This window comes from Lynx canadensis, chromosome C2 (assembly GCF_007474595.2).
Source record: "Lynx canadensis isolate LIC74 chromosome C2, mLynCan4.pri.v2, whole genome shotgun sequence".
In the NCBI taxonomy this organism is placed as follows: Eukaryota; Metazoa; Chordata; class Mammalia; order Carnivora; family Felidae; genus Lynx; species Lynx canadensis.
The window spans coordinates 79,744,086-79,764,097 of record NC_044311.2 but is presented as its reverse complement, the minus strand read 5'-3'; the positions used below and the strand labels follow the sequence as shown (position 1 = coordinate 79,764,097).

General features: G+C 40.8%; 1 protein-coding gene across 5 annotated transcripts in view; it reads right to left on the bottom strand.

Moving 5' to 3' along the window:
- Nucleotides 1-20,012, bottom strand: part of LOC115523314 (LIM domain containing preferred translocation partner in lipoma) — a 679,286-nt gene that overhangs the window by 336,659 nt on the left and 322,615 nt on the right. For all 5 annotated transcript variants that reach the window (XM_032594731.1, XM_030329251.1, XM_032594730.1 and 2 more), the window contains one exon: nucleotides 7,140-7,265. In XM_032594731.1, the coding sequence (XP_032450622.1) occupies nucleotides 7,140-7,265 (126 nt within the window). The remainder of the gene's footprint in view (nucleotides 1-7,139; nucleotides 7,266-20,012) is intronic.

Here is a 20,012-nt window from a genome sequence, read left to right as displayed (position 1 = left end):
GATTACACTGACTCCAAGCCCTCGGGCCACATGAATTCCTAATAAAAAGCCTTCCATACAACACACACTCACTGAGAAATACTTTCTCAGGTTGTCTCATAGATTAGTGTTCTATGAAAAGAACTTAGTGTGGGAGCCCAGGTAGTGTAATTAGAGATGTGTCCATGTGACCAAACAGCATTTATGTACTCGGTTTCCAAATAGACTAAGAAGTTGTAGCAATTGTTAAATGCCTTAAATTAGGAAGATAAATACAACATTTATAGGGTAAACAACATTCAGAAAGGATAAGCTCCAAATCTTCAAAGCCCTAAAGCTTTAAAGCAAGCTCCACAAGCTAACAATTCCAAAACAAAACAGGAAGAATTGAGTGAAAGGTTGCTTTGAGACAACATCTTATTCCTTGTAGCTCTAGAACATATTGTATTTCTGCAAACGGGAAGTAATTGTAGTTACCATGCCCATTTTATTTTATTTTATTTTTTTAATATAAAAATTTATTGTCAAATTGGTTTCCATACAACACCCAGTGCTCATCCCAACAGGTGCCCTCCTCAATGCCCATCACCCCCTTTCCCCTCCCTCCCACCCCCCTTCAACCCTCAGTTGATTCTCAGTTTTTAAGAGTCTCTTATGGTTTCCCTCCTTCCCTCTCTGTAACTTTTTTTCCTCCTTCCCCCTGCCCCATGGTCTTCTGTTAAGTTTCTCAGGATCCACATAAGAGTGAAAACATATTGTATCTGTCTTTCTCTATATGACTTATTTCACTTAGCATAACACTCTCTAGTTCCATCCATGTTGCTACAAAAGGCCATATTTCATTCTTTCTCATTGCCAAGTAGTATTCCATTGTATATATAAACCACAACTTCTTTATCCATTCATCAGTTGATGGACATTTAGGCTCTTTCTATCATTTGACTATTGTTGAAAGTGCTGCTGTAAACATTGGGGTACAAGTGCCCCTATGCATCCGCACTCCTATATCCCTTGGGTAAATTCCTAGGCGTGCTATTACTGGGTCATAGGGTAGGTCTATTTTTAATTTTTTGAGGAACCTCCACACTGTTTTCCAGAGTGGCTGCACCAGTTTGCATTCCCACCAACAGTGCAAGAGGGTTCCCGTTTCTCCACATCCTCTCCAGCATCTATAGTCTCCTGATGTGTTCATTTTAGCCACTCTGACTGGTGTGAGGTGGTATCTGAGTGTGGTTTTGATTTGTATTTCCCTGATGAGGAGCGACATTGAGCATCTTTTCATGTGCCTGCTGGCCATCTGAATGTCTTCTTTAGAGAAGTGTCTAGTAAGAAATTGCTGAGGCTGAGGTCAGAGAGGTTTTTCATGCACAATCCCAGACTTCAGCCTCTACTACAAAGCTGTAATCATCAAGACAGCATGGTATTGGCACAAAAACAGACACATAGACCAACAGAATAGAACACAGACTCCAGAATTGGACCCACAAAAGTATGGCCAACTAATCTTTGACAAAGCAGGAAAGAATATCCAACGGAAAAAAAAGACAGTCTCTTTAACAAATGGTGCTGAGAGAAGTGGACAGCAACATGCAGAAGAATGAAACTAGACCACTTTCTTACACCATTCACAAAAATAAACCCAAAATGGATGAAGAATCTGAATGTGAGACAGGAAGCCATCAAAACCCTAGAGGAGAAAGCAGGGAAAAACCTATCTGGCCTCAGCCACAGCAATTTCTTACTTGACACGTCTCCAAAGGCAAGGGAATTAAAAGCAAAATTGAACTATTGGGACCTCATGAAAATAAAAAAGCTTCTGCCCTGCAAAGGAAACAATCAACAAAACTAAAAGGCAACGGACAGAACAGGAAAAGATATTTGCAAATGACATTTCAGACAAAGGGCTAGTACCATGTTCTTTGTAGAAATAAAGAAAAGGAAGGTCAGCCTGGTGAGGTGACAGTTCACACAAGTGAAGTTCTTTCTAGAGAGATGGTCACATGGAATTGAGAAGACGGTAGTTTTCTTACTGGCAAATTTGGAGTCTAAGCTACCAAACTATCCCCAACCCTATCCTTATCTCCAAAATTTCTCCAAAAATTTTTATACTGGCATGAATGAGGATAATGAAATCCCTTTATCAATTCTGTCCATTATCAATTCAAAAGCAACTTGATTCAAACGTTACCATGAAATATTAATATAAACTACGTGAAAGATCTTCCAGGTCACCTAGACACCAGCTCCAACACTACCACACTCCTTACAGGAAGAAGAGGCAGCTTTGTTCTAGGAATTAGAAGACCAGCGTTCCAGATCTGCCTTCGCTGGGAGAACGGAAAAACAAGTCCATGATTTATCCCCTGTCTTCTAAGAAATTGACAGAATTGCAATGGATCCCTCGTGTAGCTGCACTTCTACCAAGAAATGATGTTCAATGGGTGGGGTCTAGTTACATACTATCTCACAGGTGCTAAATGGTAATAGGTTTTCTGTTTACTTTGGAGGTATGTTCTTTATCTACTCCTTTGTTATGTTTCCAAGACACATTTTTTAGGAGAAGTATCACAAAAGAGAGACACTGTGGAATAAACTAATTGAGATGCTAAAAAGAACCAAACTGTCCCCTGGTTGTTGTTATCATCCACAGAGAACCATTCTGACATGGTTCAGGAAAAAGACAATCATTCATCTTGCCTCTAACTGAGCCTCACTGAGCAATGTTCTTTCCCTGTCTGGGGAAAAACTTGCCTTCTGCAAAGCATGTGTTTGGCAACATGACCTCGAAAGCTCACTTAAGCTCTGATACTCTATGATCATATTGGGTCTGTGGTTTACGCATTAACTACCTCTGACCTTCTCACACCTGTTCGTCCAAAACTAACACACACATATAGAAATGATCAGAAATTTTAGTTTCAAACACGGAGGTAGTATAATTGCATACCTCTGTGAAGTGTCACAGATGTATACACTTTTACATTATGAAATTTGTTTTTAAAATTACCCCCAATTCCAATGCAGCAAGAAGCTGTAGGAATTGCTACCCATAACACCCCCTACCCCCCCCACCACACCCCCCCCTCCCACTGATTCCTCCTCTTACTATGAGTCCTTGGGCATCAAGAGGGCTACCTAGGTATTAAGTACATGTGATTCCTTCATCCACCATTGCCCTTTGCATTCCACATACCCTATATGTCACAATGTCCCTAACTCATTCTTCAAGCAAGGCATTCGCTTTCAACATTCCCTGGCTTCCTCATTCCTGTTTTTCTGGTACCTTGAATCCCACGCGCTTCCCATGACATATGCAACCAAGTAAGTACAGCTGCTCCCTGCTCTGTGAGGTCCTCCTGGACACTTCTGTAGAAAGGCATATAAAGTATAATGCTGATATTCCTAGTTTTGATTTTCCAACAATTTCAACATCTGGTAAGTCACATGGTGACTGCAAGTAGCACAACAGGGAAGTCTTCCTTTTGTGCCCTTTAGAATTGTTTATGCGCTTGTCTTTTCTCTAAGACTAGGAATTATTCCAGAGCAAGGACCTGTTGATACCGATCTTTGTATTTCCAATGTCTAATCCACAGTGGGATCTCAATAAATGTTAGGTGAATGAATGAATATGTAAAATTAAGCAACATTTCCCAAAATAAAAAATAGATAAATCAGCACACAAAACTAAAGTTGGGAAATCTGAGAGCAGGAAACGTTTGCTTGGAAAAAGGAGGAAAATGCTCCATAAAATCTATTTTTAAGAGTGCAGACATTTTTTTTAAGTTACATGAATAGAGCTCTTTGGACCTCTCGCTCGGCAAATATTCCACATATATCATCATTTTCCCTCAGATCCATGAATCAAAGCAGCCTTTACAAAGGTGATTCAGAGGTGGGCTTGGGAAAGCATACAATACCTGCTTAAATAATGAGAAATCATAGACCTACTAGCCTACTTTAAGTGTTCGCGTGACTCAACAGATTTTGCAATTTGCTTTGGATCAAAAATGGAAACATCAAAGTTGGGCATTAACAGTGCATTTCTAGGACTTTCCAAGTACCTTTTAATTACAACACAACACAGTCTCCTGCAGATATCATCTTCTCTTGACACATAATTTTTAATATTTTAAGTGTGTGATTATTGTTCTCACAGCATATAATTATGTTAACCAATAAATACTAACACATCTAATTCAGTTCCACCAGAGTGAAGATAATTCAGAAAAATGGGATGTATCTCCCAATTAACTCTTGATTTCCTAAATTAGAATAATAAAACAAAAGTTAGAAAGGGTCGCTCTTTAATTTTAGGCACGATGAAAGTAGATCTTTCTCCTAATTCTTAACTTACTCTATTTAAGGGTTACCATTATTAACATTTTTTAACCCTCTAAATGGTTTACTTTTTAGAAGAAAGCCATATTTAAGGGAAACCGTTACTCATATGACTGTATAGTTTGTCACTGGTAAAAAAAACAAAAACAAAACATAAACAAACAAAAATCCTGGTATCCTCTGTCTTATTCGAGAACTTAGAACCAAACACACAAAAAAGCCAAGGCCCAGCTGTGCCCACACTGTACTCATGTGCCCTGAGAACGTAACTTACCTGCCACATCGTAGTTGCCTCATCTACAAAGTTAGCACACTATCTGTATCTAGCAGTTGAGATATCTGTACCTTACTCAAGTGAGAAAATGCAAAAGTGCTTTACAATCAGTAAAGTACTATCCAAATATCAGTGATTACAAGTTTGTGTGCACAGTAAGATGGCTCAAACAGAAACGGAGCTGCTGAATAATCCATTAAAATGCAGTGATTTATGGGAGGCAGGCACAGACATAGCCTTAAAGAATGAATGCTATATTAAGCAAAAAACTCTGGGCAGAACCTCTCCAGTGTGTATTAGTGTATAATAATTTAGGAGATAAAAAAAAGATTAAGCAAAAGTCCTATTACAAAAAGGGTGGGTCAAAATAGTATTTGAGCAGAAGACAGATGAGTCCAGATGAAAAGTCAGTGGTTTCACTGTCCTGAGAAACTGGGCTTGAGGTATTTGCTGGGTAGAACTAGAAAAATGTTTAGCACCAAACAATGGCCATAAGCTTGCTTATGAAGTCAGCAAGGCATGTTGAAGAATAATTCTCAGACTTGGGTTCATCCTCCTGCATCCTTCCCGATATTGATGTTGGGTTTGTTGTTGTTATCCAAAATGAATTTTAGCTTTCCCCTGCTTAAGAACCTTCAACTCTTCCCCATTGTCTATAAAAATCAGGCCAAAATGTCAATCTGGCATTCACATGTGTCCACAGACTCGCAGTAGGGAACCATCTGGTCCTAGAGCCCACTCCAAGCCTTCATTGGCCTCGTCTGCTGCTTGCCATTCTCTGAATACACCCTGGACCTTCCTGCTTTACAGCTCATGCTGTTCTCCCCTCTGCACCCCAACAATCCAATGCCACCCATCCCGGTAGCTGAACATGCAAGTCTCCGGATAAACCTTCTCAGAGTTCTGAGTACTCAGAAAGTACTACTTTCACGTGCTTTTACCATATTTGCCATAGTTTAACTTCTGAAATCATGGGCTCTTGGAAGATGGTGGCTTGGCTCTCTTTTTCGCCGTATCAACCACCGACTTTCCTTCTCCCAAAAGGTCCCCCCAAAAGACCACAGCGCCTGCTACATACCTGCAACTCAGGGCATTTTTTTCCAGAAATGAAATGCATTTTTACTGGAGCCAAGAGCCAAGACAGGTGAGGAACCACTAAGCTCTGGTGTCTTTTGCCTGGTGCCCTCACAAGGCTGATGAACCCATTATGTGTTCAGAAAAGGTAATGGGACTATGTAAAGAGGTAAAGAGGAAAGTACTGCCACCTTACGTGTGGAAATGGGTGACAGCAGAGAGGCAGGACACGGTTTACATTCATGAAAGAAACCATCATGAATTCAGGAGCTGCTGTTCAAGAGCCAGAGTGAGACTCAGAGTGCCGTATGCGCTGTCACTTAGTCAAACAAACATCACTCCAGTCAAACAACAGCGACGACGGTGCCAATCCCATGTTTGCACCTAGAGTTCTGCTGGCTGTCTTCTGAGGACTCGGAAGCCCTAGAATAGATTTACCGTTGCCTTCTCAAGACCTGAAAGAGGGGAGCTGGCCAACAGCAGTGGAAGCTCAGCTTCTGAAATGTAGATAATAAACTATGGAGCAGAGAAATAGCCACGCTCTAAAGTAAGCAAAGAAATGAACAGAAGAGCTCATATCAAGGCTCCATTAGAATCAAAAAACAGATTCTAATTGCTACCACTAATTCTGGTGAGACTGAGGAGTATAATAGTGAAAGCTATTCCGAATCTTTGGAAAGAAAAGTTAAGAAAGAGATTATACTCCTCAGTGAAGAAATCCCAACCCGAGGAAATCTGAGACAGAGAAAGAGATCCCAGGAAAACATAGATGAGAGGTGCCTGGGTGGCTCAGTTGGTTAAGTGTCTGACTCTTGATTTCAGCTCAAGTCATGATCTCATGGTTCATGGAATCGAGCCCTATGTTGGCCTCTGTGCTGACAGCATGGAGCCTACTTGGGATTCTCTACCCCACCCCTGCCCCTCCCACCTCACTTACTCTCTCTCTCTCTCTCAAAAATATATAATAAATAAACTTTGGGAAACGTTGAAAAATATTTTTAAAAAGAAAATATACATGAACATGTCCCTCATAGCATTACTTACAACAACAACCAGAAAACGAAAGCCACTTTAACATCGAACATAAGAGGTTTCTTTACAGAAGATATAGCCCTCACCTTAACTTTAACATAGCCATGCTAAATCCTATTTGTGAAGACTATACAGACATACAACAAAAGAGTTCACACAGGGAAAGTCAGAAAAAGAACAGTGCAATAAAATAAGAAGAAATTTAATTTTCACAACATTTCAAACACCTTGTATTCTTCTAAAAAAATACTAGCAAATTCAATTTAAAATCTTTCTGTCAACTAACATACGTTGATATTTATTCAATAAAAAGACAACATAGACCGCTGACCCTGAGAATATCAAAAAAGGACGGAAAGGCAATAAGACACAGCATGTTCTCTTGGGTAACTGTGGACTCTCTGTGGCCAGCAATGTGGCCATATTTACAGAAGGATCTTACCTGTGGAGGCCGAGGCTTGTAGGGCGAGCTGCACTCAAGGTCGGCCAAGATGCTAGTCAGCGAGTCTATCTCGGCATCCAGGCTAGAACGTCTCTCCTCAAGGGTCTTGCCTCCAGGATTTCCCTGCTAGAAGCATCATAGGCATGTTACAAAAATAATAATAGTAATAGTAACAATAAAAAATCTCCAGTTTCTAGTGATATCAGTCTATGTGCAAATCTCTCAAGTTACAGTGTGACTTTGCCCAAGCTTTTCAGCACCTCAGTTTTGTTTCTGTGTTTGTTTTTGTTTTTTTAGCTTTTGCAAAACCTGGAGTAGAATTACCTTCTTTTGACAAATAAGAAAACTGAAAGATATGAAGTGATTTTCCTAAAATCACACACATTAGAGGCTTTCTTTTTTGATGAGTATACAAGCAAAAGGAAATAAATGTCTCCATCCCTGTGCTGAAGGAGCAGATCCAACAGTGGAGCTATTACAAGTTCTCTGTGTTCAGAAACCACCACACAGAATTATGACATTTGAGTGGGAACAGGAAGGGGCAAGGGCGGAGACAGACAGCCCAGGAAGAGGAATTGGTGGGCCAAGTGCAGGTACTAGGTGTGTCTGAGAGAGACAATGCATTCCAAGCATTTCACCTCCAAAGTGCGCTAGAAGGAGTCTGCTCAGGGTTCTGGCCAAGGGGCTGCAGAGAACACATGTCGCAGTGGTTACTGATTACGAAGCTGGACATCTATGGATTTCACGTGGAAATGTCCCATGTTGTCACAAGTTCTGACACCCACCCGGGCTCAGAAGAATAGGGGGCCATTACAGGGCAAGACACTGTCACAAGGGCATTCCCAGGAATCGTGAGCAGACTGGAGGAAAGCAAGCAAACGGTTTGGTTCGAGCTTAAGGCAAGGTAACGGAAAGTAAGATGGTCATAGGATTTGGAAGCAGAGTGAGTTAGTCTTTTTTTAATGTTTATTTATTTATTTTGAGAGAGATAAAGAGTGTGACAGAGTGAGTGGGGGAAGGGCAGAGGAAGAGGAAGACACAGAATCTGAAGCAGGCTCCAGGCTCTGAGCTGTCAGTACAGAGCCCGACACAGGGTTCAAACTCAGGAACCATGAGATCATGACCTGAGCTAAGTTGGAGGCTTAACTGACTGAGCCACCCAGGTGCCCCATGTATGTTTATTTTTATATCCTGCAAACTTAATGAACTCACCTATTAGTTTTAAGAGGTTCATTTGTTTTGTTTTGTTTTGTTGTTTTTAAGAATCTTTGTAATTTTCTATGTAGCGAATCATGTCGTCTATAAATTGGGACAATTTTATTTTGGGGGAGCCTGGGCGGCTCAGTCTGTTAAGCATCTGACTCTTGACCTCGGATCAGATTATGATCTCATGGTTCGTGGGGCTGGAACTCACAAACTGTGAGATCATGACCTAAGCCGAAGTTGGACACTCAACCGACTGAGCCACCCAGGCATCTCTTAAAGTATTATTTTAGGGGCACCTTGGTGGCTTAATCGGTTGACTGTCCAACTCTTGATTTCAGCTCAGGTCCTAATCTCACAGTTTGTGAGTTTGAGCCCCAAGTCAGGCTCTGTGCTGACAGCGTGGAGCCTGCTTGGGATTCTCTCTCTTCCTCTCTCTTTCTGCCTCTCTCTCTCAAAAGAAATAAATAAACTTATAAAACTATTCTTTTAAGGTGACAAAGTTACTAGTGATTGTGGATTGTATTGGGAGTGTCTCTTTCAACTCCATCAAGAAACTGAAGTATATCTGCAACAAGACCCAACCAAAATGAAATAATGGGAAATTAGTGTCATCTCATCAACTCTACTGAACTTCTCTGAAGCAGTTAAATATCAGGATAGGCTGCTAAAGAGTTTAGAAAAAGCATCAGCCAGGATGCTTGGGTGGCTCAGTCAGTTAACTGTCTGACTTTGGCTCAGGTCATGATCTCATGGCTTGTGGGTCAGACCCTGTGTCGGGCTCTGTGCTGAGAGCTCAGAGCATGGAGCTTGCTTCAGATTCTGTGTCTCTTTCTCCTCTCTCTCTCTCTCTCTCTCTCACTGTCCTTCCCCTGATAGTACTCTGTCTCTGTCTCTCTCTCTCAAAAATAAATAAACTTAAAAAAAATTAAAAGAAAAGAAATAAATGTATCAGCCAAGAAACCAGAATATCCTCAGCGACAACAAAAAATAGGGTACACTGACACGCCAGCATTCAATCTTACAATTCTCTAAGTAAACTTATCTTATTAGTGATGTGCTAAATCAGGTAACGATAGCATAACAGCATTGTCTGTTAATATCACTAGTTTTTTTTCCTCTAGTAGCCTGCTCACCAGACCAGCTTTCCTGAGTCCCAGAACTTAAATTTAAGTCTCTACATAAAACAGACCTAATAGGCTCTGGTGTGTCTGTCCATCACTTCTGAATTTAGCCCGTGTAAGTTGATCCCTCTGGACTTGATCTGTCCCAGGCACACAGATAACATCAACATCTATGACGTCACGGCCCAGCCCCATGGAGCCAAAACAGATTGTCGTCTGTCCCAGAAGTAGTGGTATTCTTACTTGTGAGCCGTCTCTGAATAAGGGTATCATTCATCACACTATCTAAAGAAGCTTCCTCATCATTTTCTGGTTCTGAATGTATTTGCATGACCCTTGTATGGTACTCTAACCTCTCACCTTGTTTTTCTCATAATATCAATCATCTTTTAATATCTTAATATTATCTTTTAATATTATCTTTTATTTGGCTGTCTGTCATCAGTTGGCCCAAGAGAACGTGAGCTTCCTGAGGACAGAATTTTGTCCATTTAGCTCCTTGCTGTTTCCCCACAGTCTTGCTAGGGCCCGATCCATGGACGTGTTCAATAAATTCTTTGAGTAAATAAATGAATAACGACTGACTCTGCCACAGGTCCAGCCAGCAACCTTCTTCATATCAAAACCTTTGGGGTAAAAGCAGCCAGAGGTACAACAGGCTCAGTGGATGCTCTTGTATATCGAATATGTAATATGTTCTAGAAAGGGAATCAGAGTCCCAGGGTGCATGAGTGTGCACCCATGTATATGCCTGTATATTCCATGCTGTATGACCCATATTTGCAGCTTGCCCTTAAGAAAACCGAGATTGCCCTCGGCTCTCTTGCCAAAGCCAAAAATAGAAAACAGTGTCATAGCAGGTGGGTTATGTTTTTTCAGAGTCTGAATTTCCAGTTTGACCAAGTCCTATAAGGCTAGTCGCCCTCTGTCCTAGAAAGATATGTTTCCAGAATGCTAATCCCTCTATCAAAGGCGATCTCAACTTTATCCTGCTATGAAATATGGTGGCATTATAAAGAATAAAGTCCCTTTAATGTTTAAAATTCATGTGAAAGGGCATCTGGGTGGCTTAGTCAGTTAAGCGTCTGATTCTTAATCTCAGCTCAGGTCTTGATCTCAGGGTCATGAGTTCAAGCCCCACACTGGGCTCCGTGCTGGGCGTGAAGCCTACTTAAAACAAAAATAAAAATAAATAAAATAAAATTCATGTGAACATTCTGGGGAATGGGTCCTGGTACAACAAGGAAAGATGGGACATTATTGTTTGGGAAGGCAATTGAGAACTATGTGAATCTGATTCCCTTACGCATATTTCCATTATCTCCCTATAGTCATAGACAAAGTAATATATGTGTAAGGGTGGGGAATTGGTTAAATTCTTCTATGGGCCATAGTCTCCTCACCCTCACCTGCCCTACCTAAGCCAGAGAGATGTTACAAGATTCAGATAAGAAAATGGATGGGAAAATACTTTGTAAATCGTAAAGTGCTATAATTATGATCATTTTCTTAAATAGCATTAATTATAGTAACCAGTAACTGAATTAATATGAATAATACACCTATTGTTAATTATTCTTCTTCTTAAAGGGAGCATCATTCATTAAGTGTCCCCTTGGGGTACCAGTAAAGAGACAGAATTTAATCAGGTCTTCAACATCTGTACTTTACTGTAGCAGAAAGCACATCAACTGCCCTTGCTCTAAGTACTGGGATGTCTAACCACAGAGACTCAAAAGTCACAGAATTATCCTGAGCTATACAATGAAACAAGTAATTATAGTGCTTAACCAGCCTGTACATGTAAGACTTCAGTTGGCATCCAGCCTCCTTGTCCTCTCTTCCCTCCAAGCTGGGACTACTCCCCTTTTGTAGTTTCTCATATTAGGTTGATGCAATTCAACAAGTTCCAGCCTAATGCCATGGGATTTTGCACTAAGATCCCTGGCCCCTTGCTGTGCTACCTGACCTTCTGATAAGAGCTCTGCTCCCATATTTCAATCCCTATTACAGATTAGAACAGATCTCTTTCTCACTGCTGAGTCTCTATCTTATGCCTCAATTCAAATAATGGAAGTCCTGCCCATGCCCTACACTTGCACGTCTCTTAGTCCTCTCCTGTACAGAACCTTTAGATTTGGGAACTATCTTACTACTCCCAACACTTTATAGTAGATGCCAGAGGTGACAGTCTTATAACCAGTTCACAGAATGGCCCACACTTAGCAACTTGTCTTCCTCACTTCGTATCACTGCAGCCACACCCATCACTTGATGGTTAAACCGCCTGCTCGAGGCCAAATAACAAGGAGGAAGATTCCCCTGATCCTTTGCTCAATGCTTTTTCTAGATACCACATGACCTCCTGTAAAGCGTCCATTGTAATAACAACAACTCTCACGCTCTTCAACCATAACTAGAGAGATCCCAGTGTCTCAGTCCAGGTTCTGCCAAAAAAACAAAGCCTGAGACAGAAGCTGGTGTACAGGTCACTTATTTTGGGAAATGACTCCCAGGAAAGAGGACTTAAGGACTGGAAGACTTAAGTGAGGGAGGAGGAAGGTCAATCCAAAGGTGCTGTACTGAGGTGGCCAGTGCTGTGAGCACTAGGGCTCCCTTCTCCTGGGAGGGCTGTGAGGAACACTGTGAATCATGCTTCAGACCTCCCCACCTTAGGGATGAAAGACAAGAATGTTTATCCTCAGGCTCCAGTTTTCCACTGGTCTAGGGTTGCCTATGGGGTTATAAACTCCCCCATACTCATCCTAAGAAGTAGAACGGTGACAGAGAAGCTTCTGGTGGTCACTGTAGCAATTAATGGTGTGTAGAGGTGGGAAGACACAGTGAGAGGCTGGATACAAATGGTGATCAGTGACTGGGTCTTTTCACTAACAGCTTTAAAACCCCCATGAGTAAGCCTTCCATAAGACATTAGTTTCTATGCGACTCTTACTGTCATCCACTCATTAACAATCTATGTGACAAAAGCTCACCAAACACAACTGGGGCTTATTATAACTTGGAAAATCATAATTCTTAGTGCCACTAGCAGAATTATAGGCTGATGACTTCTCCATTGTAAATATATAAGAAACGACTTTAAAACAGGGCCCAGAACCAAAATGTATAGCATGAAGGCTATTTCCATGAATCTGATTTTAGATGGGTAATGTTTTTGCCCACATCCTGGTAATCCACTAATTATAGGTGATAGACCAGGAGTGATAGTATTGAGCTAGGAAAGAGTATTCACTTGTATTTATTTATTCCTTCTTTATATCCAAATACATTATTTAAAGAAAGTTAAGCTCACAGGAAAGTTGAACAGGTAGTAAAATTAACTCCAACCACACATCTTTCCCCCAGATTCATCAATAGCCCATATTTTGCCATACTTACTTGCTCTCACTCTCTCTCTCATAACAAATACATTTATTTGTTTCATTTATTATTGTAGTTACACCATTCGAAAGAAGTTGCAGAAACTTCCCCTCTATATACTTGAGCTTAAGCTTTGTATCTCCTAAGAAGTCCTTGTACCGTGATCACACCCGGGAGGTTTAAGACAGGTGTACAATTATCTAATGTGCACACTTGCTCACTTTTCACCATCAATCTCAGTAACATCCTTTTATTTATTGTTGTTATTTTCCATCCAAAATCCAATCAAAGATCACACATTGAGATGGCACGTCTTTTGGTCTCTTCCCCATCCCCTCCTCCCGGCCTATTTTTGTCTTTCATGAAACTGACTTTAAGCATTCAGGCAAGGTGTCTTATAAAAAGTTCAACAACCTTGCGTTGTCTGTGATTATTGTGTATGATGCTGTGTCCACCCCACTGCATCACACAAGGAAGCTCAGGATGTCAATTTGGCTCGGTTTAGTGATGCCAAGTTTGATGACTTCATTAAGGTAGTGTCCGACAGATTTCTTCATTGTAAAAGTTGCTCTCTTCCCTTTTAAATCAATAAATTATCTGTGAGGTGGCACTTGAAAACTCTGCTATTATACTGCTCATCAAGAACCTTTCACCTAAAGGTTTTAGCATCCACAGATGATCCTCATCTGAATTGATTATTACATTGGTGGCTACAAAATGGGGACAGGAAATAAATGCATTCTACTTAGCATAATAACAAGTTAGTTGTTAAGTATTCATTTCCAATTTTGAGGTAGGGGACCAGGATAAATGGCCAAGTCCTCTGCTATGAAAAAAACATCAGGAACCTGAGGATCAAATCAACATTCTTAAAAAAGAGAGTTCATGTTCAGGCTGTTAGGAGAAACATAGGATCAAGGCAAATGATCTAGTTAATTAAGAACCACTGTCTGTCCTAGGGAGTTTACTTCCTAGAATTAGAGCCAATGCCCAGTATCACACACTCAAACCATGCATGAGCCTGACCTCAACCTCAACGATGTCCAGAATCTTTGAGGTGGCTAAGCAATCACAGTGACACATCACAGAAGGGGGATTTAAAGAGCCAAGATTTTACGTGATTGCTCAGAAACATACCTGAGAAAGAAACAAATCATCAGAGAGAAACTTGATGTTAAATGTACTAAACCTATGATTTTTTCAATTTTTTTAATATGTACTTATTTTGAGAGAGAGAGAGAGAGTGCATGAGGGAGAAAGTGCAAGTAGGGGAGGGGCAGAGAGAGAGAATCCCAAGCATGCTCCACGTGGAGCCCCGAGTGGCACTTGATCTTACAACTATGAGATTGTGACCTGAGCCGATGTCAAGAATTGGATGCTTAACCGACTAACCCACCCAGGCACCCCTAAATCTACATTTAAATCACGTTTTCCAAAGCTCAGAGAACTTGAGCAGACCCCATGTGTAACACCAAGGGACTCCCAATAGGCCCCAAACTTGGGCTCCCTTTTGTGATTCATTAGGAAAAAAAAAATCTCCCTGATAGTTTAGGAAAAACAAAACAAAACAAAACAAAACAAAACTATCTCACCTTAGGAAACCCTAGAAGACTAGAAACAAAACAGTACATTCTTTTACACACAATTACCATTTTCTTTTCAGTGGACTTACATATTAATACACTGTAGATATTACTTCATTTTTATATTCTATTATGGTCAGAAAAGTTCATTATTCCCTTATTTCTAACATTAATGAAGAAAAAAAAGAAAATGGTTGATGATACAAGAGATATAAAAAAAACTGTATTGTCTATAAACAACAAAACTAAGTTTCAATCATTGATCATCTTTCTATTGTTAATTAAGCTGAGAATATAATTAATAATTTTTTTCATGATCATTTTTGTTACACTCCCCCCAACCAAGCACCTCTAACACAAAAAGAGTAATGGCAAAGCCTCTGGAGTCAGACTGTAGGGGTTAGAAACCTTCTGCCACCTGTCAATTTGGTGACATGAATCAATCTAAGGTCTCTGGGCCCCAGCTCCTCATGCTGTTGTTACAAGGATTAAATGAGTTCATTTACGCCAAGTACTGCTCACATCTCAAGTATTCAATAAACATTGGCTACTCAACTATTGCTTTGACCACAGTCGCAAAATAAATGCTTTGGCTGACATAGTCAGAGTGAGTATATGAGTTTGAAAAGTATTTTGATTCAAAGTAGAATCAGGTGCTGGAGTTTCAGTTCGATGAGGCTCCCGTACTTCACACATGATGGTGCTAGGAATGAACCGCAAAGAACATAATTCAAGATCAGTGGTTCTCACACTTTAGTCTGTTACAGAACCACCCAGAGAGCATGTGAAAATGCAGATGACTGGGATCCAACCCCCAGAACTTCTGATTCTGTGCATCTTCGGGCAGGCCCAAGAATTTACATTTCTCACAAGTGTTGAAGGGATGCCAACAATGCAGGTCTGAGGATCACACTTTGAGAACCACTGGTGTAAGTAGATTTCTAACACAATGAACACTTAGAAGGGTGTGTGTGTGTGTGTGTGTGTGTGTGTGTGTGTGTGTGTAGGTGTCTCTTGAAGATACTAACAGGTGAACCAAATAATAGGTAAGAAAGATCTGGATAAAAATAAAATGGAGACAGTAGCAGTGCTTCTTAATATCATCCCCCATGCTATATTAATAATATCAGTCCCCTTATCACACGGATTCTGATAATGTTGAGTTGGTGGGTAGCATACACTAGGTAAGAATTACAGAAAATATGACCTATTTTATCCAACAGAAATGTCACCTTATTGAAGAGACCCCAAATGCTGGGGGGAAAATGCTTTAATTCATGGCTGTGCACTCTCCTTCCCACTGATTTAGCTAAAGGGCCCACCTTTCTGAAATCCATCAACCTTATTGAATGTACTCTCCTCCATGAAAACATTACTGATAACCTAACTACTGGATAATGGACTCTCCTTTGCCTAACTCTGCTGATAGCAATATTCATAGGGTAACTCCCTCACTGTCGGTTTGTGAGAATGGCTCTTCTCCACGCTGTTCTAGGAAACAGTTTGTGCTAAGCAGCATGAAGGCTAAAGAAGGCATGATCCTCAATCTCAAGGAGTTTATAGTCTACTGGATAATATTACTTTTCTATCTGCCTAATAACATCAAATACACTATGTTCTTTGAGACTCTGTAAAACCATGTGGAAGAGACAGAGATTTAAAAACAAAAGCAATCTCCTTCCCTAAGATGCTGGCAATGCTTCCAATGGCTGGCAGAAATATAATTCAACTTTTCTGGTGTGCAAAGCAAAGCTAAAACTCCAGTCTCTTTACCATCTACATAGATTCATCTACCCTGTAGGTTAAGGACAGTGGTAAAAAGTGCCACAAAAAGCCATCTTTGGAGCAAACTCTGTTGCATTCAAAATAGAGACAACACTTTTATGATTCAAACAGAATAACAGCTTGGCATCTGGGAACATGGCATTGAATAAACAGAAAGTAGGGTAACAATAGGAAACAATGAGAGCTTTCCATGGTTCTAGTACACTTGAAGCAAAAACATCAAGATAAAACCGAAACATTAGACCTGATACATAGCTCAATTTTTCCCCCATCACATTCCCTACCATCTCATACTTTTCAGCACTAAACACACTCACCCAAAGTTGACAATGTTTGGCCAAGTCACATCTCTTTAAAGGGAACAATCCTGCCCTCATTGTTTGTTGCCAAAAGATCCATATTTTGGACCAGTTATGTAACCCCACATCAAAATGTGACCCACGGAAGCAAGGCTGGACACGTGACCAAAGATGAACTGGCTGGTAAAGAACCTTTGGCCGATGACAAAAAGAGAAGCAATGTTATTAAACGTCCTTCTCTTATCAATTTGGGTGAAGAAACGTTAACAAAACTGCCATGAGGATGGACTGTGGTCACGATACGCCAAGAAGACCATGATTGTGGCTAATTACTAATAATTAGATAAGCGGCCAACTACTGGAAGGGGCTGAGGAATAAGGAATGTGCCAATAGTGGAGAAGCAGAGGATCGAAGAGGGAGAAGGAGGCAGGGAGGGAGAAGGAATGAAAAGCAAAGAGAGATGGCTTCATCCCTGAGCCTTCTGCCGTCAGACTCCATCCACATGGATTCTTCTTCAACGTTTTTATTTATTTTTGGGACAGAGAGAGACAGAGCATGAACGGGGGAGGGGCAGAGAGAGAGGGAGACACAGAATCCGAAACAGGCTCCAGGCTCTGAGCCATCAGCCCAGAGCCTGACGCGGGGCTCGAACTCACGGACCGCGAGATCGTGACCTGGCTGAAGTCGGACGCTTAACCGACTGCGCCACCCAGGCGCCCCAACATCCACATGGATTCTTGAGATAAACTCTTTTACATGGGGATACTCTGTAGGGACTCTGTTCCCCAGTCAGCCCAACTGAGGCAGCCAGTGCAAGATCTGCTCACTTGTGAGGACGACAGCCCGGGAAGCCAGGTCTACCTGTGACATCATAAGCACTGACCTTTCCTTTCTAAAACTCAATTTTTTCCTCTTGAAAATGAGGTGTATGAGCCTTCCGGGTCCACTTTTATTTTTTCAAGTTCTCACATTGTATGGGTCTATAATGACATTTCACAACTTGCCTGCCATCGTCTTTGTTGCCCGCTTGCAACCAGATCTAAACCAGAAACAGGCCACCTCAGAGCTTACGCCAACTCAGCTATAAGTAAATAGCCTCATTTCTCACTGTTCTGTGCAGATAAGAAAGCACAAAGAGTGGCGGCTGGCGGGCTCAGTCGGTAGAGCACGTGACTTTTGATCTTGGGGTTGTGAGCGAACCCCACATGGGGTGTAGAGATAACTTAAAAATAAAATCTTTAAAAAAAAGCAAAAACAACAAAATACCAAAAAAATAATAATTTCCCTGTATTTGCTCACTCATTATTTCAACATAAAAATAATATTGAAATATTGATAATACTCAAAGTAGCTCCTTGTGATTAAAATAAAGATCAGTTTGCATGAGCATAGCTATAGGGTAACATGGAAAAATGTATTACCTATGTTAATAAAATGCATATCATAATAATAACCACAAGAAGATTATTTGACAGTAAAATAAACATTTGCCACACCTTTCTAAAGCAGCAGAATCCTCTGCTGGAAATGAAATTCTATATGGAACCTCATTACATAAACAGATAAAAACAGAACTACTCTGGTTCAAATACATCAGGAGAAGCCCAGGGTTCCACCCAGCGGGTCCTCCCCATTAGCTCCAGTAATGTCCCAGAAGCACTTCTATAAAAAGATAGTTCAAAAATCACAGCTGCAGGTTCTCTAGGCAAGCCATAGATGAAGAAATGGGATCCTTAAGGTCCACCTTGCTAGTCAGTCCCATACATCGTTTAGCAAACACTATACTAAGCTGCCTTTTCTACTCTGTGTGTGTGTGTGTGTGTGTGTGTGTGTGTGTGTGCGCGCGCGCGCGCGCGCACGCGAGCACGTCCATGTGTGAAAAAAGGAAGCACAGGCATATCTCAGAGATATCGGGGGTTCGGTTCTAGACCACCATGATAAAGCAAATATTATAATAAAGCAAGTCAAATGAATGTTTTGGTTTCCCCATGCCTATAATAGTCATGTTTACACTGTACTGTGGTCTATTAAGTGTGCAATAACAGCATTGTCTAAGAAAAAAAACAATGTATCAAAATACTTTGCTGTTAAAAAAATGCTAACCATCACCTCAGCTTTCAGCAGGTCATTATCGTTTTGCTGGAGGATCTTGCTTCCATGCTGAGGGCTCCTGACTGGTCACAGTGGTAGTGTACTGAAGGGTGGGTGGCTGTGGCAATTTCTTACAATCAGATAACACGGAAGTTCACTGCATCGATAGAATCTGCTGCTCATGAACAATTTCTATGTAGCACGTGATGCTGTTTGATAGCATTTTACCCACAGGACTTCCTTCAAAATTGGAGTCGGTTTTCTCAAACCCTGCTTCTGTTTTATCAACTATGTTTATGTGATATTCTAAATCCTTTACTGTCATTTCAATAATCTCCACTGCATCTTTACCAGGCCTGGTTTCCATCTCAAGAAACTTTTCTTTGCTCATGCATAAGAAGCATTAATGTTTGATCCAGGGACTGCAGAAAATTCAGCCACATCTCCAGGCTCCACTTTTCATTCTATCTAGTTCTCTTGCTGTTTCCACCACATCTGCAGTTACCTCCTCCACTGAAGTCTTGAACCTTTCCAAGTCATCCATAAGGGCTGGAATCAACTTCTTCCAAACTGCAATTAATAGTGATATTTTGAACTCTTCCTGTGAGTCATAAATGTATTTAAAGGCATCTAGAATGGTGAATCCTTTCCAAAAGGTTTTCAATTAACTTTCCCCAGAGGAATTACAGTCTAAGGTAGCTATATAGCCTTAGGAAATGTATTTTCTTCAACAATAAGACTGGAAAGTTGAAATTACCCCTTGATCCATGGGCTACAGAATGGGTGTTGTGTTTACAGGCAGGAAAACATTAAACTCATTGTACATCTCCATCAGAGCTCTTGGGTGACTGGGTGCGTTGTCAAGGAACAGTCATATTTTGAAAGGAATCTTCTTTTTTTTCTCCCCCTGAACAGTAGTTCTCAAGAGTGGGCTTAAAATATTCAGTAAAACCATGTTGTCAACAGATGTGCTGTCATCTAGGCTTTTCTGTTCCACTTACAGAGCACAGACAGAGTAGATCTTGCATAATTTTTAAGGGTCCTACCATTTCTAAAATGGGAAATGAGCACTGGCTTCAACTTAAAGTCACCAGCTACAATAGCCCCTAACAAGAGAGTCAGCTTTTGAAGCTTTGAAGTGAGGCATTGACTTCTCTCTAGTGATGAACATTCTAGATGGCATTTTTTTTTCTCCTGAAGAAGGCTGTTTTGTCTCCATTGAAAAGCTGTTGTTTAGTGTACCACCTTCATGAATTATCTTAGCTAGATCTTCTGCATAACTTGCTGCATGCAGCCTCTATCTCAGCATTTGCTGCTTCACTTTGTACTTTTATGTTATGGAAATGGCTCCATTCCTTAAAGCTCATGAACCAACCACTGCTACCTTCAAACTTCTCTCCTGCAAC